General features: G+C 33.8%; 1 protein-coding gene across 10 annotated transcripts in view; it reads right to left on the bottom strand.

Annotated features, from left to right (window-relative positions):
- The window catches only part of PPHLN1 (periphilin 1), a 115,537-nt gene that overhangs the window by 20,786 nt on the left and 74,820 nt on the right, over window positions 1–19,931 (bottom strand). For all 10 annotated transcript variants that reach the window (XM_079139437.1, XM_079139442.1, XM_079139434.1 and 7 more), the window contains one exon: window positions 16,699–16,839. In XM_079139437.1, the coding sequence (XP_078995563.1) occupies window positions 16,699–16,839 (141 nt within the window). The remainder of the gene's footprint in view (window positions 1–16,698; window positions 16,840–19,931) is intronic.

The following is a 19,931-nucleotide window of genomic DNA, read 5'->3' as shown; positions in this document are numbered from 1 at the left end:
AAACAATCGACCTTTGGTTTTTTGGGATTGGCTTATTTCACTTAACATGATATTCTCCAATTCCATTCATTTACCAGCAAATGCCATAATTTTATTATTTATGGTTGAATAATATTCCATTGTGTATATATACCACAAGTTTTTCTATCCATTCATTTATCCTTCATCGAAGGGCATCTAGTTTTGTTCCACAATCTACCAATTGTGAATTGAGCTGCTTTAAACATTGATGTGGCTGCATCACTGTAGTATGCTGATTTTAAGTCCTTTGGGTATAAACCCAGGAGTGGGATAACTGGGCCAAATGGTGGTTCCATTCCAAGTTTTCTGAGGAATCTCCATACTGCTTTCTAGAGTGGCTGCACCAATTTGCAACTCCACCAGCAACGTTATGAGTGTGCCTTTTCCCCCACATCCATGCCAGCACCTATTACTGCCTGTATTCTTGGTAACAGCCATTCTAATTGGAGTGAGATGAAATCTTAGGGTGTTTTGATTTGCATTTTTCTAATTAGAGATGTTGATCATTTTTTCATATATTTGTTGATTTCTAAAGACAGAAATTTATGTAATGCTTACAGATAATTTTGAGTAAGAACTGAAGACTACTCAGTATTTCTATTTACTAGAAATTATAAGGGCAAAAATGATAGTATTATACCTATAAAATCCTATGAAAGTCCTGAAAATTTAATGAATTTTTGTCACATATATTTTCAATATATTGTATATTTAAATATATTTTAAAAAGTTGAGCAACTGGTTTAAAATACTGCTAATATTTTTGATTAATTAGAGCTAAACATTGATTGGTTCACACAAATTAAGGGTCAAAAGGCTGACTATCTTACTATAAAAGCCAAAAGAAACAGTAGACTGTCATTTTCCTCTTTTGACCTTACTTCATGCAAAATTACCAGGTGCTCATGCAAATATTACCTAGAAAAATTTAAGAAGCCCATCCCGGAAAAATGCATTAAACTATTATTCTCCCCACACATATTTTCACTGTCCTATGAAACCATAAGATTAAAAATGAGGTTTCACTTGAAAGAATGGACATTTTTTTAAGCTGTTTTATCTCAACTCCCTAAGGTCTCCTTCCCAGTGATGGGAACAAAGCCCTTAAAGCTGTTCCAGGAAACAGCCCCAAACAGAGAGTAAAAGGGTAAATTGAGCAAGATAGTACTCAGACAGTTAAGATATATAGGATATAAGATTACCAGAAACTGTTGACCAGAATCTATGCCCTGTTGTAAAACATTGTGAAACATGTTGTATGTTATCAGCAAACCCAGACCCCCTTTAGAATTTCCCGGCGGCTTTGTTCCCCTTTTCCCTTCTGTGTGCGACCCCTCCTGATGTGCGGTTTCTGCCTTTATAAACTTGTAAGGTTTTCTGCTAGGGACTCGACTCCTTGACTCCTGCGTGAGTCACGAGTTGGGTCCCAGCGCGCTGGAATAAAAGCCTCTTGCGGTTTGCATCAAGTGACACCTCCTGCGGTTGATTGGGGTTGCCGTCGATTCGTGGGACAGAGTTGAGGTCTCCTTTTGGGGGATCTTACACACTCTCAGGAAATCCAATTATTACTCATGTTGTAGTTTTAAAAGCTCAGAAATCGCTATTTATAGCTAGGTTTAGTTTCTGAGTAAACACTGTCATTTGTAAACATTAACAGCTAAGTTTTTTTTTTTTTTTTGTATACTTTATGATGTTTGCACAACCAAGCAATACATTTCTTAGAACATATCCCCATCATTAAGTAATACATGAACATAGTTAAGGATATTTTTGTATAGTAATACTGTGGGAAAACATACAACTATTAAAAAGTTATCCTATTATTATTATTATTATTATTATTATTTTACTTTTTGCAGTTCTGGGGATTGAACTCGGGGGTGCTGTATCATTGAGCCACATTCCCAGCCCTTTTTATTTTGAGACAGTCTAAGTTTCTGAGGCTAGCCTCTAACTTGCCATCCTCCTCCTAAGTCTCCTGAATCACTGGGATTATAGGCATGCATACTGCCCTGAGATTCTATTATTTTTAGAAAGTTCTGTTTATATATTTTCAGAGGTACCATAGTGGTGAAACCTAATTCTTTTGCATTCTTAATACCTGGTTTCACAACTTCTTTAAACTCGTGGGAACCTAAGCAATACAACACTGTTATAATAACCTTCTGTTTTGTTTCTAGTCTTTTGACGCAAGCTTTTCTTCTCAAAGGTGCCATCTTTCTAGCAAGCATGGGACGGGACACAAACCTTGGAACATGGTTCCTCTTGCTCCTAAAAATCTGACTCAGTTAAATCCTTCAATAATATCTTAGCTACTGGACTGGGGGTGTAGTTCTGTGGCAAGTGTTGGTCTACTATGCGTATGTATAGCAATGCAAAAATATTTAAAGTTAAACAAAATTTTCTTTGCCACTAAAACTTCATTATCCACCAAAACAGCACTACTACTGCTGCTTTTTAAAAGACTGAAACAAGCTGGGTGCAGTGGTGCACGCCTGTAATCCCAGCATGTCAGGTGGCTGAGGAAGGAGAATTCCAAGTTTTGAGGCCAGCCTCAGCAACTTAGGTCCTAAGCAACCTAGCAGGACCCTATCTCAAAATAAAAACTAGCAGAGGGCTAGGGTCATAGTGCAGTGGTGAAGCACTTGCCTGGCATGTGTGGGGCACTGGGTTTGATTCTCAGCACCACATATAAATTAAAAAAAAAAAATAAAAATTATTAAAAAGAAAACAAAAAACTACTGGGGATATAGTTCAGTAGTGAAGCATCCATGGGTCCAATTCCCAATATCATAAACAAAAACTCCAAAAGGTTAACAAATAAATCTGTTCAAAGGGGCTTGTCAATAAATATTGTTCCGTGATCACATTAATATCATAAATAGGGCTAGTGATATAGTTCAATGGTAAAACACTTGCCTACCATGTATAAGGAAGTCCCTGGGTTCAATCTCTAGTATCTCAAACAGAACAAACAAGAACAACAACAACAAAAAAAAAACTTGTAGATTCAAGCATTACAAGAAAGGTAAATTACAATAAAGTTTTTGAAATCCAATAGAGAAGAAAATGTACATTACAAAGTCATTTCAAAATACTGAAAAGCCTAAAACATATCACTTTGAAAGATATTATGTTTCCACTTTCAAATATATTGTCAATGGAACTTTTATTTATATATATATATATATATATAAATAAAATATATATATATATATATATATAGATAGATAGATAGATAGATTATATACAGAATCCTTCTCCCAAACCCCACAGTACTGGTAATTGATCCCAAAGGTGTTGCCCATTCTGGGCAAATGCTCTACCACCAAGCTACATTCCCAGTCTCTTTTGTTTTGAGACAGACTCTATGCTAAATTGACCAAACAGACCTCAATGACTTTGTAAGGCATACTTTCTTCCCTATTTGATTTCAGAAACTATGACCCTTCTACCTGAGCCTTTCCAGGTAGCTTGGATTACAGGCGTGCTACACCTTGCACAGCTTATACACAGAAACTTGTTGGTAAATTGATTAGCAAAATGTTTTTTTCTACAGATTGTATAAAGTAATTGCCAATCCAAATCACAAGACATATTCCAGGTTAAATGCCTAATTCCTGTCACATTCTATAATTAACAGAATAATTAAAGGCACACTATTATATTTTAAGATTCAGATCTTCTGACCAGAGTCCAGATAAGATTTGGTCTAAAATTCTCTTCCCTATGACATAAGATAAGAATACTGTAAGAAGAAAATAAAATTCAAGTAAAAATACCCTGCTTCACTGTCTATTCATATGGTTTTCACCACTACAACCAGACACCTATAGAAAAAAGTGTTTTTGTTTTTGTTTTACAAATTTTAAAATTTCTCCTAGTATCTGTATTAGCTTTGCAAAAAACCAAAACCAAATCAAAACATACACACAAAACCAAAAACAAAAACTAGCACAGAAATGGTACCATTTTTAAGATGAAACTATTAAGAAGTCAAGAGGATTGCATATTACTAAGATGAAGCAATAATTAAAATGTAAACATTTTATGTAAAACAAAAGGAAAACCTGGCAATTCTGCCTCTGTCTCCATTGTGTAGGTGTGACAGGAAAGCTCTAAAATTTTTCCTTAAATACTGAATCATTCCCAGTGATTCAAGGTAGTATTTATCCCATGTAGTTCAACTAGGGAGCAGCTGTGTTCTGTATTCTATTTTTTCCTAAATGGCAATTATTTCAGTTTTAGAGACAAATTAGAGCAACAGAATACAACTTTAAAAGTCAAATTTTGGCTATAATGTCCTATATTTCTCTTCAAAGCAGCAGTATCAGCAACCATTCTCCTCACATGCTAAATATACTCTGAAGCACCTAAATGGAAATCAGGTTTAACTATATTTTCTCAGCTTTCAAGTCATTGCCTACAGACTAATTACACAGTTAAATCTTCAAATTCAATTATTTTGTACAAAAAAGAACCAACTGTTATGACAATGGAAAATGAGACATTCATATCTACAGGTATGCCACAAAAGAAAGGAGAAAATGCAAAAAAAAAAAACCATAGCTATAATTTCTTATCATTTTCATTCTAAATAATCCACAAGCAATTTTTCATTCATCACTAAATAACATAAATGTAATTTAAATACAATTGAATCTTTGAAACTGAAAAACTATCTTCAATCCTTTTTAAAATTTTCCTAGATACAACTATCATAAAAAGGTGTACTCCTAAATACTGATAGGCTAGAAGGGAAATACGGCAGAGTGATGAAGATTCTATGGTGATTGGGGCCTCAAGGTTTGGGGTGCTGTGGGCATTTTAACAGTACCTCAGCTTATAAGGCTTTTTTTAAAGGATTATATCAGAGAACACACATAAAGCATTTAATACTTAGAAACCATCCAGTCATTCAACAAGCGTTTGAGGACCCTATGTGTACACAGAGATCTTCAGGTGAATAAAACAACATGTATTTTTAATTAGAAAGATGGAATAAAAAAACAAACGTATGTATAACAGTAAGTGTTAAAAGATAAAGTATATTCAGTGATGGAGAAACTGCTTGGATTGGCAAGTGGATAAGGAAATGTTTTAGTTGAAGGAGTGACGATAAAGTGAGAAGCCAGTGAGGGAAAACTCTGGGCAGAAGTCAGCATGTACAAAGGCCCCCCAGAAGGAATGGAAAGCATGTCCTCTTGACAGGGGGCCGGTAGAATGCCAGAGAATCATTGAGGTAATATGAGAAATCTGGAGGGAAAGGTAAAAGATGAAACCAACAGGTCTCTAGAGCCATAGGAAAGACTTTAGATTTATATTCTAAGTACAATGGGAAGCCATTATTGGGTTTCAAGCAGGGAAAACATTATGTTTAACAGGTTTACATGTCAGGAAAAAAGAAAACATTCCAACATCTCACTTGCCTAGGAAAACTGAGTTTCAAAGTATTTTGGAGCACTAACCTTTGTTTCAAAACACTATTATTTGTTCCTTTTAGATGGAAAATTCTAAAATATATTGACCATTTCCTGCGTGGTCATTAAAAAAACAAAAAGCTTAAGAAACCCTAAAGCTAGTGTATTTTTCCCCTCTTTTGAATGCATTATGATCATTAGCTAAACTGAGTTATAGGTAATACATTTAATTTTTATCACTTAACTCTTTAATTCTGAATTGTGTACTAGTTACTTAAGAATCTGGGCACCAGAACTGGTCAAACTTCCTGGCACATAAATTGAATTAGAGGCTAAAAGAGACAAAATTTGTATCATACGCTTTTCCCCAATAAAATCATCACCTTTGCCATCTTATCAGAGGGCATCTTTTGATTATTTAGTAACTTTCAAAGTGTTCTTCTTTGGTTAACTGTGGTTAAACAATCTGGTTTGCCCTTTCTACTTTTACTCAAAGGATGTTGTGAATTGTTGGACAATGTCCAAAACTGCAGTTATTTGATCCACTGTGAACTCCTTAATCTCTCTTGTTGAATTCCATATCAACATAAAACACATGGAGTATTCTAAACCCTTTCCACACCCAGTTCAGGAACTCCAACTGCTGATAGGACTCCCCTCCTTTCCCTATCTCATTTCCCCCTACTCTTACCAAAATCGACTCTTTCCCAATTTATCTTTTATTCATCACAAAAATGCTGCTACTTTACTCTCCATTACCCTCAGTCTCAGGAAGAGACTCTGAATTGTCCAAGTTACTCCCTTTATCTGTGCTATTGATAGCTTCAGTAACTATTTCATGTGTTTATCTCCAGGCTCTTTCATATAATCCTTACCGTTTTCACAAGCATTCACAAATAGATTTATTCTTCTACTGTATTCTCATGTCTTTGTTCTGCATTTCTGACTTCAGCAATGTAATTCAGGCTATCATTTCCCACCTAAAAAGCAGCAAAACATTTTTGTATAGCCAAACCAATTGCCCCAAACAGCATGATCCTAATACTCGTGTACTGAAAATTCATCCATAAGCTCTTCTACCTATCAAGAGAATTCAAACACTTTTTTCTGGCACTCAAATTTTTACAAGTCTGTCTCCAATCCACATACCCTCAAATAATCATCCAGGGCTACTATCAACTATCGTGTTTTTACTAAAACATTTCAGTAAAACGTCGTCTATAATAAACTATTTTTTCAATCCTAGTTTCTCACCCACTACTTGGGTGATTGTGTCTTTTAAATTGTGGGCTCCGTGCTAATGCTGAGTAGCCATGCCAGAAGTGAACTGCAGTACACTGGTTGGGGTTGAAACAGATTATTTCCTCCTGATATGTATTCTTTGTAGTAAAAGTGTAATCAAAGGTATAGGTCTTTGCTGAGTTCTCTGAGTTTTTCTGGTGTACTCTTCAAATGTAAGGGAGTCAGAAGAAACTCCTGGATTTGTAGCCATTTGGCAGAAATGCAGATGACCTGGGGACCCTCAGAGGGAGGCTTGCACCTGAAGTAAGGATAGTCCTACCAGCAACTATGTTCTTTAACCTGTGAGGTCTGCACCAACTTCAGGTATTTGGTGCCAGAACTAAACTACATTATGCCTATTGGGGTTGAGGCAGAGTATTTCCTTCCAAAGCTTTCCACCAAATCAAGAAAAAGTTTCTTAGCCCATTATTCAAGCTCCTTGTACCACAGTTGATACAAGTTTGTAAAAATCCGTGAATTCATTGTAAAAAAAGTTAGTACTGAGGAGTACAGTGGGGAAATAAAGGTTATAAAACAAATAAAAATACCCATACTACTTGTAATTGTCAATTATTTCCTATAGTTTCCTATTTTCCTACTTATGCTGATGCTATTCACCCTTACCTGGAATCTTTTAGCTCCTAGCTCTACCTATGAGAATCTTACCAAAATCTTAAGGGTCTGATCAAACATCACTTTCACAGTGAAGCCTTCTTCGGTTGCTATAACTGAAACTATTTTTTTTTTTTAATTTCAGTTTCAAAGCCAAAAAGCATAGTATAAAATAATTAATAAGAAATAAGAAATAGAGTTCTATCATTTCTAGCAAATTAGTTGAGTTTTTTAAACATAACACCCTACATATCTCAGAAAACTCCTGCCTTAAAAAAAAAAAACTCAGAAACACATTTCTTTGAAAGCACCAATAAGCTCTTACTTACTGATAAATAAGTAGAATTGCCAGCAGCCATCAACAAGGAGGAAGAAAGAAAGGACAGTGTTAAGCTAACACTGAAGCCACCAATGCCCCTTAATAGCCAGGAACTCAGAGCCTGGTAAGGAATGAGACACCTGACCTTAAGCTCATAAGACTGAGTTAGATCTGAAGCATTGTATAAAAGGAGGATCTTTGGAAAAGAGTGAATTAGAATCAAAAACTTGGTTTTGGAGGTGGGGGGAAACTCATAGGTCAAGCCTGGGTTCTGAGGTGAGGAGATAGTTTCCCCTGAAAATGCACATGCACTGGAAGTTCTGAATATAAGCCAACAATTCCAAAATCCAAACACACAAGGGAACATGCTACACGAGCAAGAGTCAGCAGAAACAAAACCTGAGTTGTCTTGGGACTTCAGACATTAAAATTATCAGTTACAGAATATAACTTTTTTTTTTTTTTTAAAGCATGCACAGTAAAATCTAATCCTAGGCAGATATGCATTTTATTTCAAAATGAAAAATATAACAAATTAAGAACTCAATGAACAGATCAAGCAGGAAATGAGACAACTGAAGACTTAGCAATAGTCTTGAACAAAATATAATTTAAGGTTTAAAATTTTTACTTTATACATTGAATATCCTCTATTCTCTTACTTTTACATCCTCCAGTTGAACATAGGTAGATTTTTTTCATCCCATCTTTCTTTACTCTTCAACTTTTTTCTTTTATATTTTCAATCTTATTTTAATCTTAAATCTTGAACATTTTAAACATAAGGAGCCGAGTTTCTGGTTCTTAAGGGAACCAATGGTTTCAGTATTAGCTTAGCAAACTGGTTTCTTATTTCCTCTTCATTGACAGTTGCCGGCAATTCCCCTTACTTTAAAAAAGAAAGTATTTCCAAGATTTTTGAGGCAAAAGTCTTCTGGGAAATGGAATATGTTGTGTTTTAAAAGATCAAGATTTAAATTACATCTTACTAAAGTATAATTTAAGATTTTTTAAAAAAGAGCAAATATGAAAGGAAAAAAGTTTTAAGAGTAATGAAAGATGAGGTGAAAAAAATCTACTTGTGTCCATCTGGAGGACATAAAAGTAAGATAATACAGGATATTCAATATTCAAAGGTAACATTTTATAATTTACCAACTCTACTGAAAAATGTAAATACTCAGATACAGGAAGCATAAATTATCTTAAATATAATAAATTTAAAGAGTAATCCATATCTAGACACATTATAGTGAAACTGAATATGAAAAGTAAATACATTTAAAAATAAAAATAATTTCCTCCTTACTCCCTTCACAGATTGTCATGAAGATATAATTAAAATGAATGCTCTCTTGCATTAATCTTCTCAATGTTTTAGTAATGTAGTAAATACATAAGAAATCCTTTCAATCTTGTGGACACTGAAAACCATTAAAGTATGCCTGCATTTTTGCAACCAAATGAATGAAGATGGCTTTGCTACTTTCTCTATTTCCTAAATGCTTGGAGAGAATGATTCTTGAAGAGTTACTGTAGTATTAATCTTCATTAGCTTGAATTAACTAACGGCAGAGCCAAACTATGTAAAACGGAGGGTACTTAAGGCCAGTTCCATTCATTCCACTCTTAAACAGAGGAGTCAGGGGGGTAGGGGGGTATTAAATATTTATTGTGAGCCTACTATAGACAAGGAAATTCTGGGTGACCCAAACATGATTCATCAGGTAATTTTCCTTCTGTCTATTAAAAGGTAAGCAATATTATCTCTGAACATTTACTCAGCTATGGGTAGGAAGAAAAGAGGTGATTAAATATTTGTGCAATTTTTACTAGCTAACAATAGTTAGGCAACTGATAAACTCAGTGAATAAATATATTTTTACTGTAAATAAAATTTAGAAAATTAAACATGCTGCAAACAAACTATATTCTGTTTATGCCAGTTTCAACTCAAGTGTCAATTAATTCAGTACTTATTATTCTCTTGCTTTATACAGGACCCACAATCACAACTGAGAATGTACTGTGTGAGGGATGGGCACGAGGCTCAGTGGCAGAGAGCTAACATCCTAACATGTACAAGGCCCTGGGTTCAATCCCCAATATTCTTCTTCTCCTAAAAGATATTAATTCAGTATAAAACTGACAGAGCTCCCAGACAAGGATTATAATTGAGACTTCTCAAAAGAAACATGAGGGGCTGGGGAGATAGCTCAGTCGGTAGAGTGCTTGACTTGCAAGCACAAGGCCCTGGGTTCAATCCCCAGCACCGGGAAAAAAAAAAAAAAGAAAGAAACGTGTGGTTGTTAGGTAAGCATTTATATGTGTGCATACATATGTACGAGTATTTACATATACATTTCAACAGAAGCTAATGACAGCAGATAGTTCTCAAAGATAGTCATCCTAAACATAGAAATAAGTGCCACAATTCAAATACGATCTATACACAGCAAAAGACAATGGAGTGGATACAGCTAGGAAAATGTTCAGAAAATATCTGACAAAGTAGTTTAGTGGCAGGGGGAATGTGCAACTGCATTTGCTGATGGACTATTTTTAAATTCTGTAACTTAAATTCACACAATGATCATGTCAAAGGTTCAATGAAATAAAATACTGCCTATGAATCTCAATGGGACTGTATAGATAAAATAATAAAGACAATATCCTTGCCCAAAAAATGACACTGGTATCATACACTGTACAGGCTCTTTCTCAAGCAAATTAATTTTTAAGACATTTGTACAGAAATCAAGTCTTTTTAGTCTTAATACAATCACTAACAACAACAATAAAAAAAAGAATATCATCACCATCATAGGTAAATGGAGATACCAACATAGCTACATATTGTCTCCAACCTACACATTTCTGTTCTCCAATATTTGCTTTATCTTTTATCTTCCAGTTACAAAGATTATGACATAAAATCCAAGGACTGCCAACGGAACAGACTTTTTTCAGTGTAATATCAGTTACTTGGTATGAGTATGTGACTTGTTTTTCTAAATTGAGATTCCAGACTAATACACAATAGCCTTTTAAGCATTTTAAGTTAGACTTAAATACTTTTCAACTACCTTGAAAAACAGTACAAAACAACACTAGCAGACACTATGATTACTGACAATGTACCAGGCTACTTAAATATATAGTCAGTCTTTTATATCCCCAGGTTCCACATCCTAGGATTCAACTAATAACATATCAAAAATGTTTGGAGAGAAAAAACTGCATCTGTATTCAAGAGTATGCACGCTTTTCTCTTTGCTATTGTTCCCTAAATAATGGGCAGTATGTATAACAGTCATTTACATAGCATTTGCACTGTATTGGGTATAAGTTATCTAGAGATGACTAAGAATATATGGGAGGATATGCATGGGTTACTTGCCAATACTATTTAATATTTTACATAAAGTCTTGAGCATCTGCAGATTTTGGTATCTGTGAGGGGTCAGGGAGTATCCTGGAACCAATCTCCCAGGGATTCCAAGGGATAACTGTTATACCAGCCTTCTTAAAAAGGAAAAAGAAAAAAGAAATGGGAAAGAAAAAAAAAAAGGCCAGAAACCAAAAAACAAAAAAGAAGGGTAGAAAAGAAAATCAACAACAAAACAGATGATAACATAATTAGCTCCCAACAAACCAGACACTAATCAACTCATGTCTAATGTTTAACCTTCAAGTTACCTTTAAATAGAAACATAAGATATTTTTGGTGCAACTTTTAAAAGGTCTTCTATAAATGAATTAAGAATACCAATGAACTCACATAGTTATAATTGTAGTCAGTACATAAGTACTATAAGAGAAAGTTTGTCGTTTTAGGCACAATACCTGAATTAAATAGTTAAGAGACAAAAGTAGATGTGATAGGAGAGAGTACATCCTTAAAAGTGAGGGATGGCAGATGAAGGGGGGAAATATGAAAACAATTTATGTTTTAGGAAATGGAAGGAAGAGTAGAGAATTCTAAGGAGAAAACAATCTTCTCATGTTGACTTACAAAACCAGAAGTGAATAACAAGGGGAAAATCTTTACCTAACACTGATATTCATGGATAAGGAGGAGAGGTGAGAAAATGAGGCTCATGAATGGGCTTACTGGGAACACATTTACTGAAATGAATTTCTGTTGCAGCGACAACATTCCTTGGGATAAAGTTCAAATGGCCTCATCCCTTGTGGTATTTGTGCCATTTTATATTCGTTTTTTATAAAGTTTGGTATTTGTACTATCTGTATTTTATGGAAAAATAATCTTGTAACAAGAACATCGAGCTTATTTGTGGATTTATACCAGATATAAAATAACTAACTTTAAATTTACTTGATTTTGATTTTTCCAATGTGATGCAAATTATGTTACAGAAAGAACCTACAAAGAAGATTCTCTAAAAACTTTACATTCATACTTCAACAAATTCCTATAAGATCATGACTAGAATTTGGTAAATTTTAACTTTTAAACACTTTGAAATTTGGCAAGAATAAATTATTTTTTTCAATTTATTTTGGAAATGCAAATATGCAGAGGTGAATCTTATGTGAGTATATATGTAAAGTCTGAACAAATGGCAATAATGGACTGTTAATACATTTGGGTAGACTTGATATCTAGGCAAGGTAGAGGTGAAAGTTGCATTTTTAAGAACATTTGTTACTTGCTCTGATTAAAAAAAAACAACAACAACAACAAAGAATGTTTCTATTATGTAAGGTCAGTATGAAATGCTTATATGAAGCACATAGAAAGAGCTGCCACTACTTGGGAAACAATTTTATTTTAATCCATCACAGGCTAAAACCTGATTTTTTTCCTTATCCACAACCCTAGTTAACATTTTCATGACTACACATTTGACTAATCTTTATGTCAAGACTCTTTAAAAGTAAAACAAAATAGTCTATTATTTATTGAAAAAGAAAGAACAAGAGCTAGTGAGAGAGGGAATCATCAGGCTATTATGGGCAGCAGTTCAAACTAGACACTAAGAAGAGGCCCAGAGCTACAATGACTAAACATAACATGTATTTACAGATGAAAACACTAATCATTGATGCTTAACAATGGTATGTTCGAGGGATTTTTTAAAAGTTTTAGCACAGAAACAATGCACCCTTAAAAGGATTTTAAAAATTCAAAACTTCTAAAAATTCTACTGTTAAATGACATTAGCACATATCAGCAGTAGAGCCCCTGCTTAGCCTGTGACAAAGCCCTGGGTTCAATCTACAGCATCACAATCAACAGCAACAACACAAATGTTGTCTACAAAAGAAGCAATATTTAGCTTTTAATTTTAAATATGACTTAGTTCAGGACAGGACCTAACATTTTTCAGTCCAACTTTTGAAGAAAAGCTATTGTTAAGAGTACAGAGTTCAAAATAAAATAAAAATGGATGGAACTTGACACCATTATGTAAAGCAAAATAAGCCAAACTCAAAAATTCAAGGGACAGGGGACGAATGTTTTCTTTCATATGGGGAAGATAAAGAGGAAAAAGAAAAGGGTGGGGTGGATCTCAAGGAAATCAAAGAGAGATCAGTAGAGGAAAGAGACCAAGGGATTAGGGGGCAGGGGTAACTAGGGAGTAATATTGGCCAAATTATATTGTTATATTGTGTGTGTGTTTGAATATGTAACAACAAATTCCATCACTGTATACAAATATAATGCAGCAATGAAAAAATGTGGAAATAGAATTTAAAAATCTGTAGCGAAATCCCAGAAAAACAAAAAGCAGTTAAAAAAAAAAAAAAAATGGACTAACTTCATTTTTCTTGGACAACTGGAGTAAGGAACGAGGTTCCTAGATAGCTAAGAAATAAAATATTTATACATTAGCCTACCATGTCTATGACTATAAAAGATAATGACTTTATTAAAACAAATATATATTCAGTTTTAGTTTTGAAGTTAATAGAAAACAAAAATAAGTCCTCTTCAAGTGTTCCTGACTACTCTATTTCTGTGTATTTAAGAATGGTATCCTATTGAAAATGTTCCTGTCTGTAGATATCTATAAATTGTCAGATACATAGATAATCCCTTTTCAGTGGATGGAAAAAATCATTTTCATAAAATATCAATACCTTAGGATTGTGTTCTGAAAAGTCAGAGGTTTTAAAAATGAAATTATAGTACTTTTGTTTCGTTTTAGTTACTATCCATAAAATAAAGAAGAAAATACAGACTTTGCTCCCTACAAAAGGTACTTTTCTATGATTTGAAGAATGCATGGGTTAGGTGTACTGGTGCATGCTTGCAATTCCAGCAAGTTAGAAAGCTGAGGTAGGAAGATCCAAAGTTCACTGCCAGCCTCTGCAACTTAGCAGGACCCTGTCTCCAAATAAAAAGGACTAGGGATACAGCTCAGTGTCAAGTGCCCCTGGGTTCCCTCCCTAGTACTGGGGACTCTTAAACCTCGGAGGAACTGCTGCACATTTACAATAAACCAAAGTTTGGACTGGAGATTTAGTTTATTTTATATTATAATACTGCTTTAACGTTAATGACTTTCTTGGGATTCAATAGCTGAGGGACCTACTTTATAAAAACTGCAAAAAACTAGATATTATAGTTTATCTTTACAATTTACCAAACCTTATTATATTTGGTAAAACAGAAAAGGTACTTTGGTTATTACAATAATATTTATATTTCAACATTACCCTAACTCAATTTGTTGGTTTTATCTATATGACTTTATTGTTCCTATTCTTTTTAAAAATTCTTAAAATATTTCATTTACATGGAAAAAAAAGAGAGTAATTATCAGACACCTGTGTAATCCATTACTTAGCTTTCTCAGACCTCTATAATTTTCCTATCCATTTGGTATTTAACTTCTAAAAATAAAATGTGTAAAAATTCAAATCAAAATTAGAAAAAAACTTAAATCTTAAAATTACTTTTTCATTTCAAAAATTACTGTGAAGTTCTAGTTATGAGTTTATAAAATAACCAAAGTACTCTAGCAAAAACAAAAGTTCCATTGAGTCTTCTATTTTATAGTACTTTAATAACTATTTTACCTCTCCAGTAATATTAAAATACAATAAATTCCCTTTTAGATTTATTTTTCTTTCTTTAGGTCATCTCTTACTGTAATAATTCTCAACATGCTTTAGAATCAGATATTTCATGTGCTTGAACAGATAAAAACAGATATAGGCTTATTTATACATCAAACATATATAGATTTCTACAGAGTACCATAAAAACTGACTCCATGCTATATAATTTTATGTGTATAATGCTAAGCTAACCTATATACTGGTAACCCAGTTTCTCAAGATAAAAGAGATCAACTGTGAAAAATATTAAGAGGAAATGGCAGAAATATTAATAAATGACAATGCAAAATACTCCCTCTTTTGTTATTTCAGTCAAGTGTTTCTACCAGTTACCTGCAATTTAGGTAAAAAAGAGAAGTGATCTTAAATCATTCATTCCCTTAAGCACTTAACTAGTAATTACTGGGCCTAGGTATTTTGTCAGGTGGTCAGGTTGAGATACCATCTCTGATTTCAACTGACTCAGACTAGTCACTTTCAGGTTTATGCCTTCATCCATCATCCATCCCACAAATATTTGTCAGGATTCCACTATACACTAATAATTGTCTTAGGTGATGGAGATAAAGTACTAAGCAAAACAAAGTTCTTGTTCTCACAGTGTCCACTATGGTAAGGACAGACAAGGAAATAAAAACATATTTCAAGGAGGATATAATCCCAGCTGATCAGGAGGCTGAAGCAGAAGGATCACAAATTCAAGGCCAGTCTGGATAATTTAGTGAAACCCTCTCCAAATAAATTTTTTAAAGGTTGGGGAAGTAGCTCAGTGGTAAAGCACTCTTCGATTCAATTCCAGCATAGGGGAAAAAATAACAAGGAACTTTAAAAACAAAACTCTAAAAATAAAGTGAGAGTAAAAAGACAAAAGGATAGCAATTATATATAAGGTAAAAACATTCATATTTGTGTTGAAGACATAGTGATCAAATCTTTTATTTAAGCTCTTATTTAATTGATTTGAAAACACCAATCATTTCCACATCACCAAATTAAAAGAGGTTATCTCAGTCTCCATTTTCCTTACATTTCTCTGAAGATTTGATGCTGCTGATCACCATCATTTTAAAACTTCTGATCTGTCTTTCATGGTGGCATCAACACAATCAGTTACACAATCACATTTAACTGAGATTTTTCCCTTACCCAAGCAAGGGAAGATTTTAATTGATGTGAAAACTGGACAATACTTTGAGAAAAGGCTTATTTTTTGTTCTTATTATCAAGTAGTCTTTAGAAGAGTATGTACCAATGTCATGACATTTATTCAAAGCACTGAAGAGTAACAACATCAAAATGTTACATTTCATAAAGCTCTTTCACATTTTATTTACTTCATTTACTCCTCATAAAATAATACTCTAAAGAGGCAGATAATCATTTCATATTCAAAGGCCTCATTTTTCAGAATAACATCACTAAAAATGAAATTTAATAGTCTATTTTTTCAATTTTTGGAAGATACTTAAAAGTATAAAGAAAAACATAAGAAATATCTGTGATTCTAATATTCAAAAATAATGTCTGCTGACATTTTGAAGTTTTTAACATCCTTTCATTCTATCCCTATTAAGTTTAACAGTTTTTTAATTGCTTCATATTAACTAGACAATGTTCTCTTTTAAAAAAAAAAAACAACAAACTTTTTTCTTATTTAAAAATAAAGAAGGATGGGCTAGGGCTGTAGCTCAGTGTTAAAAAGTGCTTGCCTAGCATGTGTGCAGTATTGGGTTCAATCCTTTGGACCACATACAAATAAATAAATAAAATAATTAAAAAAAAAAAAAAACAAGGATGGTGAACCACACTGGTTAAAATGACTGTGAAATCAACTCAAACAATTTTAAAAAATTAAATAGAATTTCACAGTTGCAGGTGGAAAGAAACAAGTATCAGTAAAAATTTATATCTGAAAAGTGATACCAAAAATTATGAAGAAGATTGTATTCTCACCTGTTCAATCTCTTTGGTTTTTGATGCTATTGCTTTAGAGCGACTGGTTAGTTGACTGTCTTCAAATAATTCTGTGCCATCTGTTGTATTTGACTCAGGTTCTTCTGGCTGGTCAATGAACAACGGTGCTGTGGATCCCGCCTTATAAAAGAATTGCAAATCTTTACTTTTTTAAAGACACAGAGCATTTTCAGATGGCTGTGTATAAGACTAAGTGGTAGATAATATTAACAGAAAGTTCTAGGTTTAACCTATTTAAAGAGAAGAAAACTATCAATTTCATTACACATAATGAGCATATGTGAAGAGGATTAAAGAAGAAATGAATGCCACTTATTAAATTTTAGGTAAGAGAAAGCCTGCAGGCTTATTCCATTCTAAAATTATTTCACTCTATATTAAGATACAGATAGAATATTTTTTCCCATGACTATTCTTTAAGCAATCTATTTATGGAATACTGAAGGAGAAAAAGTTCAACTGAGAGTGAAAGGTATGTGCACACATAAAAGAATATGATAAAATGGAACACAGAAAAGGGTTCTATCTTCAGAAGTTAAAACACCTGACTCTTATAACCTAAGGACTTACTGAAGTCATTAGAAAATCCCACAAAACAAATAATTATTATTTATATCTTAAAGCAACAACTCAACAGTGAATAAATAATCTCAGCATAGTTTGGAGGTCAATATACTGTCAATTGTGTCAAAAAGGGAGAAAGAGTTAAGTAAAGTGGTGTCCACATTTATGCATATACATGCATAGGTGATCCATGAAAGGTACAATCCACAGGGGGGATCATAAAAAATTTGGTTCCCCTTCCCCATTACTGGGGATTGACCCAGGGGTGCTCTACCACTGAGCTATATCCTCAGTCCTTTTTATTTTTTATTTTGAGATAGGGTCTAAGTTGCCCAGGTTGGCCTCCAACTTGGGATCCTCCTGCCTTAGCCTGTCATGTTGAAATTTGACATGGCAACTGTTTTGGAAGATGAGAACTTTAGCAAGTGATTAGGTGGATTTATTGCTTTTGAAGAGGGGGCTTTAAGGTATGATCTTGCTCTCTTGTGCCCAACAACCTTCTTCACCTCCAGAGAATGAAGCATTCAAGGTGCCACATTTGGAGACAAGACCATGCCACTGATGGACACAAAATGTGCTAGCACCTTGATCTTGGACTTGCCAACATCTAGAACTTTAAGGAATAAATTTCTGTTCTTAGCAGATTGCCTAGTTTGGGTATTCTGATGCAGCAGCACAAAAGTGACAAAGGCCAATACACAAAAAATGTAAATTGGGGAGCACAGGAAGCATATCAGAACAGAAATGAGTTTTGTAAAATAAAAAATAATAAGAAAAAAATGGCTAGGTATGGAGGTACACACTTGTAATCCCAGCAACTTGAAAGGCTAAGAGAGGAGAATCACAAGTTCAAGCCCAGTCCAAACAACTTAGGGAGACTCTGTCTCAAAATAATATAAAAAAAGAAAAGGACTGTCAAAATTATCTTATACAGCAGGAAGTGACCTACTCTCTTAGAATGTTCTAATAACCTTCAAATAATCTTCCTTTCATTCCGATGGTCACAAACAAAACTTTCACAGCTATTTAAAAGGATGCTAAATTATATCTCTACAAAACTTGACTGCAACCTCCTTGATAGTTAGGATGTTGACTCTAGTTCGGTGTTTGACACAGGCAGATGCAGAATGAATAGTGAATTTAAAGCCAGTACAGTAATTTTCTCTGAAAATGTGTGCCTTGAAATATTTAATTCTAAAATACACACTGTGAGGAAAACATTCAATTGAAACTATAGCAAATTAGGCAAACTTTGCTATTTATCCTCCCTTCAAAGACCAATGATGAGCCTAATAATATATTAAAATCTCTGAACAGTGCTGAAATACCAAAACCAATCTACCTCTTTTAAACATAGCACTTCCAAGGCTAAGGGGTAGAGCTAAGTGTTAAAGCATTTGCCTAGCATGTGCAAGGCCCAGGTGTGATACCCTGCAACCACAAGAGATAAAAAATAAAATAAATGTAGCATTTCCCAAACATACTGGCAACTAGATATCTTGTTGAGTTCTTTTTCCTTCTTTAGACAATTAAGGACCCTTCGGAATTACTATTCTGTTAGAAGCTTTAAGAAATGCTTTATTAGAGCCCAAAAGATAAAAATACAAAACTGAACAAAGGAATGAATTAAAACATGCCTCAATACTTCAGTTTCAATGGACTTTCTGTAAACTACAGGATCCTAGAAACAAATTGCTTAAAGTTATACTAATGGCAGCAAGAGAAAATAAGCTGGAATCCTGAAAATCCGGTCTCTTTCAACTTATAAAAATGAATCTACAGAACGTTTCTGAAGTCCGTGGACCATTACTTCAAATAGGTAACACAGAGCATTGGCACAACTAAATTTAAACACATGTATACATATATAAAAAATAGCTTACCAAACTCTTATAATCAAACAAAATCCTTTTTCCAGGTTTTTCTATCAAATCAAATCAAATGTGAGTTTACAGGACCAAGGTCAAAATCCTATTTCCCACAGGAGGCTGAGGCAGGAGGATCACAAGTTCAAAGCAAGCCTCAGCAACTTAGTAAGACTCTGTCTCAATAAAAAATACAAAGGACTAGAGATGTGGCTCAGTGGTTAAGCGCCACTGGGTTCAATAAAAAAGGCATATTTCCCAAAAAGCATGAAGCCCTGAAAGCATGGCTCACTATTTAAGAGACTATGAACAAATGTTATCTATTATCTGAGAAAAAATATTAATAAGATACAGTGGTACTAAATTTAGAAAGATAAACAACTACCTAATTTCCAGTATGAAAAAATATCAATCTGACTTGGAAAACATTTTAGATGACGGTGTAAAATTGATATTGCTCTTCAATATTAAAGATGTACACCAAGTAGCAAACATACTTAGGTAACCTTAGTCTTACTCTCACATATATCTTTCTTGACTTTGATCCAATAAAAGATCATGTCTGACTAATGACTCCCCACTTACAAATATTTAAAGTTTTTAAAAAAAAATTTTTTTTTGTAGTTGTAGATGGACAGAATGCCTTTAGTATATTTGTATTATTTTTATGTGGTGCTATGAATTGAACCCAGTACCTCACACATGCTAGGCAAGCACTCTGCCACAGAGCTACAGTCCCAGCCCTATTAGGGTTATTTATTTCGCATTAATCCAAAATCTAGC

The sequence above is a fragment of the Sciurus vulgaris genome (assembly GCF_902686455.1).
Source record: "Sciurus vulgaris genome assembly, chromosome: 5".
In the NCBI taxonomy this organism is placed as follows: Eukaryota; Metazoa; Chordata; class Mammalia; order Rodentia; family Sciuridae; genus Sciurus; species Sciurus vulgaris.
Note: the sequence above shows the minus strand (reverse complement) of the source record. Positions and strands in the feature narration are given on the sequence as shown.